Genomic DNA, 16,899 nt, shown 5'->3' on the forward strand with positions numbered 1-16,899 from the left:
TGGTGAGTCTGGGTCAAACTGACTGAACATTTATTAGAGCGTACTTCAGACTGAAGTACTGCAGGTAGTTTTAGGCAGACATTCACTAGAAACAGTTTGAAAGTCAAGACAAATACCAAAAGCTCTCCTCCTCCGGGAAAATAGAGCTTACTGAGGAAAATGTGTTAAAATGTGAAACGAGCAAACGGAACCTCTGAGAAGCTCCTGAGCAAGTCCAGAGGCCGGCCGCCGCGTGCTCATGATCCAGTGATGGCGAGCCGGCCGGCAAGCGGCAGCAGGTTGGCACCAAGCCCCCCCCCCCGACAGACTCGAGTTTACGCCATCAGCGCCGCCGTCGCCTCGGGTTCCACCTGCCGGAATGTCGTTTGAGCGATGAAGCGCCTCGCCTGCTGCAAAAAAGGATCATCTTGAACATGATTTCATATAAAACTCAGGCTGACGCGTCCGCCTCCGGGGAATGATGAGTCGGAGTCGTTGGGTACGGGGGGCAGGAAACATGCAGCCTGAATTTAAACTCTCTCCATCAGTGGCTATGGTGCCAAGGAGGGGGGGGGGGGCCTCCCCAACTCCCTTTGCTTCTCCTCTTCCAGCTTTCTCACAAAGGCCAGGGCAGGTCACTGAAGTCAACGGGGCCGCCCAGGCCGGCGTCCGCCTCCAGCAGAGACATGATGACGGCCATGGCCGCCTCGTCGTTGCTGGGGCTGCTGGAGCCGGGGTCGTCCATGATGTCTATGCTTAGGTGGGAGTTATCGCCTGGAGGCATGGAAGAAACCAATGAGAGGAAAATGCCAGCCAGGAGGCGTGGCGTGTCTAGCGTGTGCAGGACTCACTCATGATGGACTGGTTGGAGTACGGGTAGCCCACAGAATCCGGTCCCGGAATGAGCCCCGTGCTCGGCAGCTCAGGTGTCCCTCCGTTCTGAATCTGGAGGCGTGAGACACACAAACCGGAGCTGAAAACGTCTGAGCGGGGAACTCGGGAAGCACAAAGCAATTCTGCTCCCGTTACATTTAAGCAGTCTGCTGCCCTCACGGCGAGCTGAAAGCGGAACACGGGTCCGATGAAACAGTGCGGCAGAACCGAGCCGAACCACCAGGGTGCGGTTCTGGCTCTGGCCGAGCTCACAGATCTTCAATACTTTGTTTTTACCTTCTTGCCCCCCGGGGAGCAGGTGTCGGGTGGGGGGGTGCTGGTGATGTTCAGAGGGCTGGAGCCACAGCTGGAGGGGGACGAGCCCCGGATCCTGACGGGGACACAGGGGGGTTAGAGAAGTCCTTCACCTGGACCAGAACAACCTGCAAGCCTTTCACCCCCCCCCCCCCCCCCCCCCCCCCACACACACACAGTGGAAGGAGTCCGCCTCATGGCCTCTCACCTCTGGATCTCCATCACTTCCTCTGCAATCATGCGTCCGATCTTGCCGGCTCCTGCTCTCGTGCCGCCGGGGATGCCAGGCACCGTTTGCAGCGCCCGCCTTCCTCCGCCTACCGGCCAGGAAGGGGGGGTGGGGGTTCATTCATTGCAAAGAACAAGAGGAGACGGTCAATGGCGGGAAGATGTGAGCGGAGGTCGCGGCTTGCGATGAGACAGCATTTTACCTTCCGAGGTGAGAGCGCTGTCCATGCTCTGTGGGGAGGCTACAGATTGGGGGTAGTCGGACCCTTCCATCACCGGACCCCTGGGGGGATGAACACACTCGTGTACGAAGGTTCTGGGGTCTCGCAGCGACGCGTCATCGCGGCCCTCGGCTACTTACGAGACAACGGTGTTGGTGGAGACGATGTACTCCACCTCCTTGGTCCAGGGGTTCATGAAGCTGAACCATCGGCTCCTCAGCGTGATGAAGGAGCCGTCTTTGATCTTGAATTTGTAACAGTTGGTGTTGATCTTCTCTCTCATCTGCAGAACTGTGGACAGCGACGAAGGTAAATACAAGCAACCTGTTCTCCGCTCAGCCCCCAATCCCCCCCCCCCCCCCATGTGGGGCAGATCATCCCGTTTCTGAAGGGGAAGGAGGGCAAGAGGCCCGCCAAGCCTCCCAAACAAATTCTCTTTCAGACGCAGACTCAAAAAGGAGAGGTAGAAGGAAAATCCCAGAATGCCTTGCAAACAGAGGTTAGCATAAATGAAAGATGGCTACAGTTCACAGATAAAATGTGCATGGAGGTTATACATCTTGACCAATAACAAAAAGCAAAGTTAAAAAGACCGGTACCTTGTCTGTGGCACTCTGCCAGGTGACCGATGTCGTCCTGATGGAAATACTCGTAGAAGGAGGTTCCCAGCAGCTCCTGGGGCAGGTAGGCGAGGATAGCGGTGGCTCTGGAGGGACACACAGACGTTATTTAGATTTCTAAAGATCAACCAGTGTTCCTGAAAATCTGCTGCGTAAGGATCACGAAGAATAAATGTCCCAGACAATGGAGAGACACTGCTGTGAGAGACACCCACAGCAGTGTGAATGCGTGTGTGTGAATGGCTGAATGTGGTTTGCAGCACCTACTAGTGGCGGACAGCCGCCAGTGCCATAAAGCAACGTTCGAAAAAGGAAGACGCGACAATAGGGCAGCTCAGTGGCGCAGTGGGTAGCACTTGTGCCTCACAGCAAGAAGGCCACTGGTTCAAATCTGTCTCGGGGCCTTTCTGTGAGGAGTTGTGCATGTTCTCCCCGTGTCTGTGTGGGTTCTCTCTGGGTTCTCTTTGGGTTCTCTCTGGGTTCCTCCCACCTCAAAGGACATGCAGCCTGGGTGACTTGGTTAGGCTAAATACGTCTAAAGTCTAAAGTTCAGATGGCGCCAACATGGACTCCCAGAGAAGCTACAGGCACCAAAATCAGCGCTAAACAGCTCCTTGCTGTCACGTAACTACAGCAACGGGCCAATCCATCCACAGTTAGACCACTGCGGTCTGGACTGAGCCACGTTTACAAACGACCGCACTCTGAGAGACACGAGAGACACGAACAAAAGAAGCGCTTCTCGCTCGGCAGCCAAAGAACGATGTGAGGTTCAGTCGGAGCATTTGTGTCTCACCTCTGGTCAACGAAGACGAACTTTCCGTCGATGGCGTGCCGGGACACGTACTCCGTGGGCTTCACCCTGATGTCTGCCAGGCTGGGTTGGGGGACGATGTGTGGGTGCAGGCGGCCGATGGCGACCAGGCAGCTCAGGTTGCAGCCCTCGTTGTCGGGCTCGTTGTCCTCATCAAGGCCCATCTTGGTGGGCGGCCAGCTCTTCAGGTAGCCCGTGCTGTGGATGGTGCAGAAGCTCTTGCGGTCCGCTGCAAATGAGAGGAGTAGAAAGGGGTCAGAGGTTAGAACTGGTAATGAACCGGGAGGCCCGTCGCATGCAGAGAGGATGATGGGCGATAGAGTTCAGGGAGCTGCACCTTACAGAGGTCTGAACTGTGACCATAAAACCGGTTCGAATTCAAAATCAAGACTCAGAAAGCCACATTTGAGATTGCTAATTTCACTGTTAGGTTTAACACAATAATCATTTATAATGTTCTAAAACAGGAAATTAAAAAGCAGCATGTTACTGGAACCTTGTGTTCTAGTCGTTTGCTTTACATGATTAATACCTTGAGACGCAGACGCAGGTTGTCCTCACTGAACGACGGATTTACCAAATCTAAAAGTACGCGTTTAGCGACAAGGAATCGCTGCTACGCTGGCGAGAGCGGCGTTGTGAGTGAGTACGTACGTACCGTTACGTACGCCATCAGAGTAACAACAGTCACAGAAAGGGGACCAATAGGTTTTATTCTTCTCGCATCTTCCTCTCAGATGCAGCGTCGGTACCAAATATAAAATATCAGTTCCAAAAAAAAACTTCTCCCTCCCGCTCGGAAATCAACAATGAGAGGGCCGAGATCGATGAGAGGGCGCTCCAAGCAGAGACCGATAGGAAAACAATAGAATTAAAGAAATAAATAGATAAAACCACCCAACACAACATGGATGTACTATATATATACACACTATATATATACCAGGATCAATATGTATCACATGTACAGCATAAATAGCCCGTTTATGTTTATGACAACACAAAATGTCTGCCAAGTTTTCGCTTAGTGGGCTTTGGTTTACCGACGGAACGGAACGGCGCCGCTGAGTGAGGACCGGCCGGATTCCATTTGCTCCAGTCTGATTCCGTCAGCGCGCAATTTAAAGACACAACTATTACTTTAGATAATAACATGATTCAGGGCATTCATGAAAAGGTGACTGCGCAGAATAATAATCATGATAATAATTAAAAAAAGAGCATCAACCTCGTACGGCGAGGTTCTTAGAAACTTGAGCGCCTCACATGAACAGGACAGAACATCAGGCAGAAGACACTGGGGGTTGGGCTGAAGTGAGAACGGCGAGGACAATCATTGAGACGTTCCAATAACCACGTTGCGTTTCAACAATGTATTTTAGGCATCATTTCAGGAGTCTTACCTCATTAAAGATAAAAGGCTTATGGTTTATTTAGCTACTGCTGCATTTACCTGCCTCTGCTTTAAGTACAAACCGACACTGATTGTGTACCGAGCCGACAGACTTGCCGTAGAAAGCCTGAACCCACCCGGCACCACCAGCATCGACGGCTGGTAGGACTCACAGGAAGCAGGCTGTTAGTGTCAGCCTGCCACCGACCGACTGGAACGGACAAACACCGGCCTGCATCCGGGCACCAAGGCCGAACGGTGTTTGGGCTGGAGTTGTGCACGTTGACAGGACGGGAGATTCTGCAGGATTCCCCGCTGAGCGTGATGAGCCTCGTATTTGAGAACAGGACAGTTCTAGCAACAGATCTTATTTATTTCTTTATATTAACTCTTCCTAATGCGTGTAGGTGTCCTAAATGAATGGCAAAGGTAATCAACACTGAGCTAACGAGTCATCACCAGAGCCTCGGTGACGCCAAGACAGTTTATTACACGACACGACTCCAATTCTACAAACCACGACACCAGAAGAACAAAGTTTTCCTCCATGAAATATTCAGCTGAAGCCTAAAAATTCATTCAACATAAATGGCGAGTCAGCATGCCTGGCGTTGCGTGACTGAGCTTGAACGGGCTGCAAATGTTCCTCTGACCATAAAAGACGTGCGGTTTCCACTCCAGTTCCTCCCGCCAGCCACCGAGCAGGGCGGCACGCCGGCGGCCATCTGCTCCATCTGCTCTATCTGCTCTCAGGCCAGGCTCAGATGATGCAACGTGCTGGATGGAGGCCGGAAGTGCCCAAATTCAACGAGAACATTTACAGTTTTACAAAAGCACGTCACCAGTGGCCAGTTAATTCATGTTAATCTGAATAACGCCAGATTAGGAGCATCGTGGCTTGACTGACAGCTTCCTTTGACGCGAGGCTGAATTCCTGTGATGTCAGCATTTGTCCCAGCCGTATGTAAATGCACGAAGGATGGCCGAGACTGCCTCTAGGTAGGTGTGAACGCAGCCCTAACCCATCTTAAACCAAACTTGGTGCGTTTTCTACTGCACCACATCTCAGACGGGGGGCGGCCCTCCACCCTGGGACGCTTCATTTGGGGTCTGGACTCAAAGCGGATCAGGACTCAAAACATCCGTGACTTCAGGTGGAATTCACACACTTAACTACCCCCGCCGGCAAACCCCCATGGAAGCAGTATTATATATCATGTGTGTAAATATTTATTCAGGGATTACTGTAACTATGGTAACACTAGCCTATCCAGTATATGAGTGCGGGATCTATCTGAAAGTGAAAATGCTAAAATCACACTCCTTTATTAAAGAGGAGTGAAAACAACAACAGCACCTTTACGATACCTCCATTTTTGTACAACACCAAACATGTCGCTGTCTACTGGCCATTATTCACGTGGTCAGAATCGTTTATTCCTTGCTCTTTCTGAGGACAATGGATAATTGTCATCTCCGGCTGTAGGTGTGAATAGCCCTCATTTCCCCCACAACCTGCCAGCTCCCATTATTCCCACCACTAGAGCCAGCCCTACAAACTCCACTGTCTTACATGACTATAGGCCAGATATAATTACTCCTGTGCAGACCGGAACAAAGTCCAGCAGTGGGGGGGGGGGTAGTTTTGAGTAGAATGCCTGGCTGTTTTAGACAGCTATCAACAATGTGGTTAAATTAATAAATTGTCAGACTTAATGAAGCAAACATCCTGGGTTGTGTAACGGACATGGTCTCAGGCCAACTGGGGCGTGATTCCTTGATATAATAAGGATGAGCTTTTAATAAAAAGAGGAACAGCAGGAAATTAGGCTTCTGGTTTTCATAAGCAGAGAAAGCCTCGCGTGCGTCAGGGCAGGAAGAGGATCGGCTTCTTCTTTGACATTAGCTTCATGCGAGAACTACACACGGTACCTTTTTTCTTGGAGCAGGTGGATGGAAAGTCTTTATCTTCCACTTTGACAGAGGGTCTGTTGCATTTCATCCTGCAGAAAAACGACCGCCTGGCTCCAGAGCAGAGTCTCGAAGGACCGGGGGTGATGTCCGTCTTCACCGGCAGGCCCGCTGCAGTAAGAAGCAGCAGGTCACATCGTTTCTTACCGTGTCATACCCAGCAAGACGCTTTCAAAACGTTTCTCGTACTGTCTGCAGAATTAGTCATCCTTGCTCAACCTACCCAAACACAAAAGTAACAAATGAAAGGAATCGCGTGGGAAATGCATTTTACTACTGCAGCCATGAGTTTGATGTCTCAAATGGCCAAATCCTGCTTTCTTTTGTACCAATATAATACAAGTCCTGAAAGAAAGAGCTCATTCAATTTTCTCTACTTTACAAAATACTGTTTTTCCCTGATTTAGAAAATATAGATTCTCAGATGCCATTTACACAACAGCTGCCGATGCAGAAGCTCTGGCTCAGAAATGTTAGTTTACAGCACAAACCATTGATAAATTACGCAGCAAAGCACAAGGTTTGCATCGACGTCTAAACAACAATAATAAACTAGAAATACTTTCAGAAAACAGCCTCGAGTTTGGCGGAGCACAGTTTTTATTTGGTCTCACTTTTAGCATCGATGAGTCTCTCTCGAGGAGCCGTATCAGAAGAGGACAGCTGCTCCTTGACCTTGGCAATGTCCTTGGGGTGAAGGTAGTCAAAAAGGCTTTGACCTATCAGATCATTCTGGTTGACGGAAGGAAAAAAAAGCAGTAAAAGAAAATATTGAAGAAAGGACAAAAAAAGCGTCATTAGTTAAACTCGTGGTTCTGCTTCTCTTCCGTAAACAGAATAATCCGGTCGTGGACAAAACTGTGACGACCTGCTGGTTAAACATGATGAATAACGGAGAGAACTTCTAGGAGTCACTTCTGTGTTGTGCAGTTTACAATTTGGCCAACAACGTAAAACGTTTTAGCTATGAAACACATGAGAGGTTGTTTCGTGGCGTTCCTGTCAGCGTACTTGGCTGTAGTTGAGAATCTTGTACACGGATTCGGACACGAAGAGGATCTTTCCACGGTCGCACCCGACCACAAACAGGAAACCATCGGCAGCCTGCATTACCCAGAAAGCAAGAGAAGAAAACACAGGACTTCACTAATGTCTGATCCTCAAAAAGAACGTGATCATAATAGGGTTCAGCTCCGTAACGCAGAGCTTGTTGTTGGAGCATCGTCATTGGAGGACGAGACCAATCAGTGACAGGAATGAGGAAGTGAGCTGCCCGTCTGACACCAGTAACTGTTTTATGCTGCTCACCCTTAGTATCAAGTGCTTCAGTTCATCATCTGAGAGGAAAGAGGGCTTGTAGTTGGCCTCTGTGTAAGGGTTGGCTGCACCTGCACACAAACAAGCAACAGACACGTGCTATAGTACACTAATATCTTGTATTATATAAGTATAATTCACTCCTGGACCGAGCTCGTAACTCAAATCGCTCGTATGTCAAATATATTTTTCCCATATCAAATATCTGGAACATTTTTTATCCGTTACGGCGTCTAAAAAAACACTCAAATCAACACTGATAACAATGGAAAATGTTTTTAATTGCTTTATAGATAGACACAATGAAAGAATAAATGATATACAGTATCACTGTAATATAAAACGTGGTTTTATTATTAGGTTTACCTTCGCGACAGAAGATAGCGCTGACAGCGGAAGAGTTGGATAGTACGGAGACACTTTATGCAGTAATTGTACTTTACATAAACTTAGACGTAATAGAAGGAAGGCTTTGTGTTCTTGTAGCATCCTTCTTGTAATGTATTTGGTCCATGCCTGGATGCCGTAGTTATTGCACATATCGTTGATGTACTCCGCTCGTACTGGCGTGCCAATTCTCTTAACACAGACAGCACGGTCACGTTGATGGATCATTTCATGCTTCATCTTCATCATCGTGTATTTTTCTACTCACTGCCATCCTTATTGCTCGCTTTCTTTGGACCCATCACTTATTACAAAGAACATTCAGAAATACAGCATCAGCAGGATGAAGACGGAGTGCTGAGTCAGAGTCAGAATAATGGAACGAGTGAAGCCCACTTGGAGCATCTGGAAGTTGCTCATAGCTCAAATATCGCTGGCAGGCTGGCTCGTATCTCGGATTACTCGTACGTCGAGGTATTACTCCCCCCCAGTCTACTCATTGATTCCTGATAAATAATTATATGCATCAAAAAGCAGCGCGTACTAAAACATTTTCTTCATGGCTCATGTAAAACTGTATATGAACACTGAATGATTATCGCTATTATAACATCCTTTCCATTCCTTTTTCTGCAGGAATATTAGTTTTAATCCTACTTCCCCTTTCACTTCTCTCGCTTCCCTCTACCTTCCCACACTGAATCTTCGCGGTGATCAACGGGCGCTAACCTCTGAGCGTCTTCATGTGCTGGACAGCCATGCGCAGGACCGTCAGCTTGTCCAGCTTACGGGACATGGCGTTACAGGTGGGCACCAGCGAAGCGAGCTCATCGATGAAGCTGTTCATCTTGTCCCTGCGCCGCTTCTCAATCTGGCTGTGAGCCTCTCTGAAGAGGAAGAAGCACCAGACATTAGTAGACGATCTGAGGGCGATCGCTGCCCTCTCTCCCCATCTTGGTGAATCCAAATAAAGTCGCTCTGGTTGCACAGCTGGGCTGTAAGGTCAGGCAAGTTAGTTACCAACGGTGCATTACCTCTGACGTATCTAGCATAAAAAGGTCAACACCAAGAACGCTGCGCTCCAAAAATGAAAAGGCATTTATTTGTTGGAAAATCTGCAGAAAGATTTCCGGCTGGTCTGCCCTGCCGTCACTAGCAGCGACTGAAGGGAAGAGACTCCACACAAGAGTGAAGGGGCTCGTCATGCCCCACTGGGTCTGCTCCTACAGTCCCTCGGTTCCACATAATGCTCGGATCTATACGCCGGAATGTCTAAAGTTTCATATGATCACCTTACACAAAGCGCTCTCTGTCCCGAATCACACAGTGACATTTCCCTCCTGTAAGAGAGACTGGGGGGCAGGGGGGGGAAGGAGAAAAAGAGAACACAAAGACGGTTTCATACCTGGCATTCTTAATCCGGCCCTGTTGGTCACTGAAAACACAAACGAATACTAAATGAATATTAGGCAGGGCAAAACATCAAACAGGAAGCAATCTTTTTAACGTTTGAGGGTAAATGAACGGATCAGAGGCAGGAGATGGACTGTGCTACGTTCTCAACCCCATTTCTTGTTTAAAGAGCAACAAATCTTATACAACAATTAAACACTTAAATCTGTCTTCAGAGACATTTTGAGTCGACCGCTCGTAACCACTCAGGTAGAAGCTGCAACAATGGAAAGGCTTTCAAATGCCTGCCGGCCGCACGTTTCTCTCAAAGCAGATTGAAAGGAGGACGTTTAAGACAAACAAAGCTTCGAAATGAACACTTTTTAAATGATCGCAGTTCACTTTTAAACCCGGAAAACAGAGCTTCAAGGGTCAAAAACAGCTTTTCCACCTCGACTGATATCTCATTAGCTTTTCAGAGTTCTACAGCCAGACGCAAACAAACCAGGTGAATTCAATCACCGGTGGAACATGCCGCCTTGTCTCGTCTCGTCTAAACCTGTGCTCTAGAAAACTGATCATTCATTAAAGGAACAAGGGACTGTGTGCTGGGCAGAACAGAAGTGATATGAAAAGCATGAGAGCATGATGTTCCGTTTACCGAATCACGTTTCACAAAGACCGTCGAGTTCAATCAGGACTCTAAAACAAACAACTTATCAATGATGGAAACATTTTCCTGCCTAGCGTGGCACCATCGCAGTTCTCATACCGCCAGGAGAATGTAGCGCCGGAGAGAACTGCTGACGTGTGGTCAGTGAATTATTCACAGAAAGCATGAGAGCAACGAAGCTGCAGCTGAAACGTTTAAATGTGGCCACTGAAAAGTGAATTCCATATTGCTGTCAGACTTCTCCAGAAACGGAATCTTTCACAAGTGTAGCCAAATCCGTCTGCTTTGTTTTTCTTTTAAGTCGGAACATATGTTCCTAATGGTTTGGGAGAACCAGCCGTTCAAGTTGGGTTGAACTTCTTTAAAGGGAAACACGGCAGCAGACATGACAATAGCGAAGGTTTGAGGGGTCGCTTTAAAGGTCAAGACGGTTTCTTACCTCCCCAGCTTATCCTTATCTGGGTCCATGTCACTGATGGCAAGACGAGAGCGTTAGCAAGAACGTCAGAGAGCACAAACAGCTTGTTGTATACCCTATTTCATATTTCACTGGGTTGGGTTGCTGATATGTCCAGGTTTGATGAATTAAACTTGCTGCTGCAATGAAGCCATTAACAGGGAGTCGTTTTTGAACTTACTCAAATGAGAAGCCATCAATTCTGCAAAGAAACACAAATTCAATTATTAGTTTTGTGTCAGCATTGTGAGAAATGTTGACTGTAGTATAGCAAGCACATTTATATATATATACACACACACACACACACACACACTAGGGACAGTCAGAGAAATCGCAGGCGTAACAGCACAATCAGCCCAGAGGTAAACGAGGCCAGACCGGCTCCGATTCGCTTTCTCGACACACCAACTCTTTCCTGAAGGCCTTTCTGAAATCCCTTGATTCTCATCACTTCCTCCTCACATCATCTCGCCTTTATCTCCGTCAGCGTATCCTTACTGGTAGTCTGTGGTGCTGCCCTTCCTCTTGCGAGTGTAGTCCATGCCAGGTGTGCTGACGGAGCTGGAGATGAGGTCGGTAGAACCGGGGGACATGAAGTCAGTCATTGTAGACGAGATGTCCATCCGTTGGTCTGCCATCAGGTCATCTGCGGAGGACAGGAGTTCAGGAACAGTTGAGAACTGGCCGAGGAGGGAGTGTCTCAGGAATAACTGCCAGATCGGCAGATGAGTGAACACGGAATTTTCATTTTTATACCAGGCATCCCAGACTGGGGGCCGCGAGATAACCTTTTAGGGGAGGGGGATCGAAACCTTCCATTATGCAGTTTTGTAAATATAATAAATAAATGTTTAATGGTTAAACATTTAAATGCATTTATTATTTTTTCAAATACCTTTTAAAGAAAAAATAAAATAAACGTGTTGCTCAAATGTTGCATAAATTGCATTCTTCATCTTCATATGAGATATTACTCTTGTAGGGGGTGCGAGAACATTAAAGGTCCCATATTATGAAAAACTCACCTTTCCCATGTTTCTACACTATTATGGTGGTTTTGTGTCACTACCAACCAGGCAGCGATATCGTACAATGGCAACGTAACGGCCGTCTGTGTGTTTGACCTGACCCGAACACGATGAAACGATGGAGACCTGACTGTAGAACCCATAGACCCAAAACGACCACGAGCACAAATCCCAGTAGCGTTAGTAATATACTACTACTAATAATACAGCATTATTATTATTGTGACCTTGTGATCACTGGGTTTACATGAAAATAAGTCATTAGAAGTTAGACGCGTGCTCAAATATGTAAATATAGTAACAACCGAGGTAAGGCATCAGTCGTGTTACCTTTACCGAGATCAAGCTGCTCTTTTTGGACAGACTGTTCCTGATAAAAGGCCCAATAAAAAGGTCACTCACCGCAGATGTTCATCACAGCCTCTGTGCTAAAGTCATCTCCTTCCATCCACTCGTGAGCCCTCGACTGTGAACACACAAATGCATTGTGTTTGAAAAGAACTAACCGTTCCTGCAGAAGGGAGGTCATTCTGTAACCGTGCAGTCTGCAAAAGACAAGCATGAACACTGTGGATCGCCTGACAAGGGCGCGTTTCACTGAACACCGATAGAAGGCTCAAAAAAATTGTTAATACACAATTTTTGTTGAGTATCTGATAGAAAGATCAATTCTAAAAGAAATCCACAAAAAATCAATGCTTCAATTTTGTCCATAATATCTCTCCAGTAAACAGATGTGTAAATTAAGTCATTAAAAAAAACAAAAACAAAACTGCTTGAGTTCAAATCTGGAAATTTCCGTTAGAAATGTCAACCAAAAATGACGTACTTCAAATGGCAACAATGGAAATGAATAATTAAATGTTTCAAAAATACTGAAATGTTTGTGTTTTTCTCCAGAAACGAAACCTACAGAACCCCTCCCTACGTCTCCTCCTCAGCTACTCGCCCTTCACTTGTAAACCAACGAACTTTGTTTACTTGTGTAAACCAGCTGAAATCATTATTCTGAATCCGGAGGCACAGACCAGAAACCGTTTCTGTTGGCAGCAGCAAGACAAATACTTGTCCTTTCATATTCTATTTTATAAAGTATTTCAGCAATTAGTTTTTTACTATTAAACTGAATAGCATAAACAGTACTGCTATTATTATTGAAAGGGTGATAAAGTGTAGTAATAATATTTTAAATGGTAAATACCTGATGTATTTACTACATTTTCTTTGTATACAATGTCAAAAAAAAAGTATTTTGTAATATAATGTAGTACATATCACAATACACTGCAAAAAAATAAGTCATCAAAATGAATGGCAACACCCAAGCCAACATCTGGAACAGTAACTCGATTCTCATCCATACATTTATTCAACATTGTGCTTTCCATTCTGCTCGCAAAGAGGCTAAAGCTAGCTGCCTCTGAAAGGAACTCCAGTGGTCGGTTTCACAACAAACATGCATTCACTGCTGAGCGAGTTCCCCAGGGTGGGTCAGGGTGACCCGACAGCTGTTACAACTCCCCTCCCTCCCTCCCGAAGCAGTCGACTCCGGGAAAACCGTTCACGCAGACTGTTAAACGGTGACTGGAGCGTCTTTGCCGTGCTCACACACACGACGTCGCAAGTTAAATTTAAAATCACTACTCAACACATACTAGGGATCTGTGCTGAAGTGTTAGCCATCATGTCTCGTAAGCTCACGGCTAGTCGGCTTACTATTTATACGGGCAACCCAAAGCTGCTTTGTTCCACTGTCAGGTTGCTCAGTGCAAACGTACAAAAGACGTCATGAAGACCGGCTCTTGTTGCAGCACTCAGACACTTTAAGAAAAATGATTTTACTATTTGACCTCACAATGCTGTAGAGAAATCTAAATACATTACATTTGTGACAAATTTATTTTTTTCACCTGATAAGTTGACTAGAACCTTTTGGGAGGAGATTTATGACGGCCTGATCATTATGCTTAAAATAAAATAGGTTTCGTGAAAAATACTTTACTTTATTGTTGGGCTATGGCCTGGAAACGATCATCTGATCATGGTTTGCTTATTCTGTGTGTGAACAATGAAAACATAAAAACAAACACAAAACTAGAAAAGCACTCAGAGAGCGCAGGCCTCTGCCAAGCAGCTCATTTCCCTCCTAACTGGATTTACACCATCCACATGGTGATCTGGATCATCATCAAAGGTTCTACATTGTTCTTGGTATCTTTAAACATCAACCATGAAAAGTAAAAGTGAATCAGAGTCGATGTGTATTTTTAACTGATTTTTGAATCCGTAAATGGAGTTTTTAATGTTAAAATTGAATATATTTTCCTGACCTCAATCTGGACCAGATCCAGATAAAGTTGTGAGATATAGGCCCCCACCCTACATGACTGTCAAATTCCATAAACATTGGTCAATAATCAACCGAGATGTTGAGGAACACATTTTGACGCTCCATTGACTGCAATGTTACTGAACATTTCAAAGGGATCCAGAATCCAGGATCTCTTCTGGATCATCACCAAAATGTAATCATCTGTTCCTGGTAACATTCCCAACATTTCCTGAACATTTCATCAAGATCCGTCTGTAACCTTTTGAGTTAGCTTGCTAATAATCACACAAAGTAGCAAACACCGGTGATTACGTAACCCCAGCCTCGGTGAAGTAATAAATAAATAAAATTAAATAGAAAAATACTCAAATTTTACCACACCAAAGGGCACCAGTTCAGTACTTCATTGTTGCATGTAGAATGTTATATATAATATATAACATTCATATTTGTGTTCCAGACACAAAACATGAAAGAGGGATGAACTGACTGATGGACAGATCTCACTCGTTCGTCCCGAGTCTCACTTTGTCTGTCTCCGAGGTGGAAACGGGACGGACAGCCTGGAAACATAGTGCCTCTGGTCACCGGTGCAGAAACGCAACAGCAATGAACTTTGGATGTTTCTCTGACTCAAATATAAATACATGGATGCATAACGGAGACGGAAATATCCTTCCAAAATCCCTGGTGGACTTGGACATTGCAAACTTGCAAACTGCCGCCATGTTATTTCCTTCTCCACTTGTGAGTAGAAGGCCATCCGATTTCACAAACATTTGGTTGCTTAGTAACAATTTGCTGTACTCCAAGAAGTTTACAAAAGCACGCCATTTCAAACAATCTATAAAATGATCATCAAGCTTTTGATACGAGGTAGTGACAATCAACAGAGCAGAAGCAATGGCGCCCAGGGACATCACTCGTTTTCAGGACAGGCTACCTCAAAATGAAAAATAAGTGGGAGCAGGACTCTGCTTTAGTTACCTGGATAGCAAACTGGAACAGGTGTCCTGCTCGGGCCCGGTTCCGTCCGGATCAGTCTGGTCTGGCTCTGGCTTGTTTCAGGACGGCCAAATTTCATTCACTTCAATGTGATCGCTCTGCCCCGATAAGAGCGGATCGTTAAGCAGCTGGTGGGATCCGTCGACGCCTGGCAGGAGATCAAAGGAAATGTCAACTAATCCAACCTTTAAAACATCGACAAATATAAACCAAATGGAATAAACCAAACTATAACCAGGAACACAGATGAGTCAAAGAAAAGCAACACATTTATTGCACAAGTAAAAAACGGGATCATTGTTGAATGAAGAAAGGTGTACGCAGCCCCTGAACTACTGCGCAGACGGGGGGGGGGGGGGGGGGGGGGGGGTGCATTGGTATTGAAAATGAAGGCAAATGTAAAAATGCCCACTCTAATTGGAAGAAGGGTTGCTGATTGTTGCTGCAAGCTCCAACAGCATCGTGAGGCCTGCAGCCTTCCATTCTCTCAGAGGAAGTATCGGAATACCTCGGCGTACGGGCGCTTTGATGTACGGGCGCTTCGACGTACGGGCGCTTTGACGCACGGGCCAGCCTGCAAGCAAAATGTTGCTTTAAGATAAGCGCATAACTCTGAGAGGCAAGCATGCGAGCACGATTCCAGGTCCTGACGCGACATGGACGAGCGTTTTTCCCTGTATTTGCTTATAATAAGTGATGGGTCCAAAGAAAGCGAGCGGTAAGGAGGGCAGTGAGAAGAAAAAATGATGAAGATGGAGTGAATTAAATCAAGATATTATTGTACAGTTTGTTTTTTATTTTATTTCTGATTTAGCTAATTGAAGCACCACGACACCGGTTGAAAAAAAAAAGGGTCTTATTTTACCTTCTAAATATTTTCATGAAAGTACCTGCATTATATATGATTTCACACAACAAACAAACAAAAGGCACTGCCAGCAGTACACGGTAGTACATAGCATCTTATTTGCTGCTTCAATAAGAGGCATATTTACAGTAAATCTGTGCATTCCTACAATCTAACATTTATAATAATGAGAAGCTTGAATTAGCTTTAACAAAAGAATTCAGACAGAACCAAAGGTGGACTGTCGGTTTCGGTGGAATACAGGAGGGTAAATGTGCACTGGTGACAGAATAGAAACGGACGAGAAGCCGAGAAGCAGAATGCCGCATCAGGACGGGGCGAGTAAGGGGAAAACCACCGTCATGATTTAACACTGAAAGGAACTGGGGCTGCAAGGGAAACTGGGTCAGCCAGTGTCTGTGGTCTCAGAACTAGCAGCCTCAATTTCCCTCCACCACCTACTTCTACTTCGTCAGTGAGTCAGCAAGCTATTCATTCAACTCTTTCCCAGTTCTACACTCTACACCCACTCAGGGTCAGGAAGAAAAGAGAACAGCAAGCCTGTTTATGTACCAAACGACACCAACGCCGATTAGGAGGAAGAGACGTTCAGTCAATCAAGGGTTTCGTCAGTCACAAAAAGCTTCATCAGACTGGGATAAGAGCCTTGATGGTGAAAACAGGATTAAAAGAGAAACTCACAGTTGTATAATGGAAATGAATTGAATTGTGATTTAGATATCCATTAAGGGTGGTGCAGCAGAGACCACTTTTGGCAGAGTTCATGCATTTTTTCCTGCTAATTTGGCTAGTCAGTCTTGAAATTATTGATTTCTGTGATGCACACTACAGAACATTAAAGCTCACAGTACCTTCCTTACTTCAAACACGAGAAACCTTCCAGCAGCTGCTGTTTGAACAAAATGTCGTTTAAAAGGTGTTCCAATTAAAAACCACAATGGTCCTTTTGCAACAATAATGAGGAGAAGAAAGCAAACAGGTATGGTAAGACTCATCAGTGATCAAATTGCAAATATCAAGAGT

General features: G+C 45.9%; 1 protein-coding gene across 1 annotated transcript; it reads right to left on the reverse strand.

Annotated features, from left to right (window-relative positions):
* Positions 1-595: 595 nt before the first annotated feature.
* bmal1a (basic helix-loop-helix ARNT like 1a) lies at positions 596-15,105 on the reverse strand. Its single transcript, XM_068739819.1, has 19 exons — positions 14,991-15,105; positions 12,074-12,137; positions 11,142-11,289; positions 10,822-10,842; positions 10,623-10,655; positions 9,524-9,553; positions 8,848-9,005; positions 7,723-7,802; positions 7,426-7,518; positions 7,029-7,146; positions 6,376-6,525; positions 3,033-3,279; positions 2,216-2,322; positions 1,757-1,907; positions 1,599-1,678; positions 1,376-1,484; positions 1,150-1,243; positions 831-924; positions 596-753 (listed from the first exon to the last, which is right to left on the reverse strand). The coding sequence occupies exons 2-19, from the start codon at positions 12,117-12,119 to the stop codon at positions 596-598; spliced, it is 1,917 nt and encodes a 638-aa protein (XP_068595920.1). The 5' UTR covers positions 12,120-12,137; positions 14,991-15,105.
* Between the last annotated feature and the right edge of the window lie 1,794 nt (positions 15,106-16,899).

This window comes from Brachionichthys hirsutus, chromosome 5 (genome assembly GCF_040956055.1).
Source record: "Brachionichthys hirsutus isolate HB-005 chromosome 5, CSIRO-AGI_Bhir_v1, whole genome shotgun sequence".
Lineage (NCBI taxonomy): Eukaryota > Metazoa > Chordata > Actinopteri > Lophiiformes > Brachionichthyidae > Brachionichthys > Brachionichthys hirsutus.

Coding starts and splice junctions, on each gene's coding strand:
- bmal1a (XM_068739819.1), bottom strand. CDS start 12,119: ATGGAAGGAGATGACTTTAGCACAGAGGCTGTGATGAACATCTGCG. Junction 3,280..6,375: donor CACCTGCTCCAAGAAAAAAG/GTACCGTGTGTA, acceptor TCTCATTTGCAG/CGGACCGCAAGAGCTTCTGC. Junction 1,908..2,215: donor GGCAGAGTGCCACAGACAAG/GTACCGGTCTTT, acceptor CGCTGTCCACAG/TTCTGCAGATGAGAGAGAAG.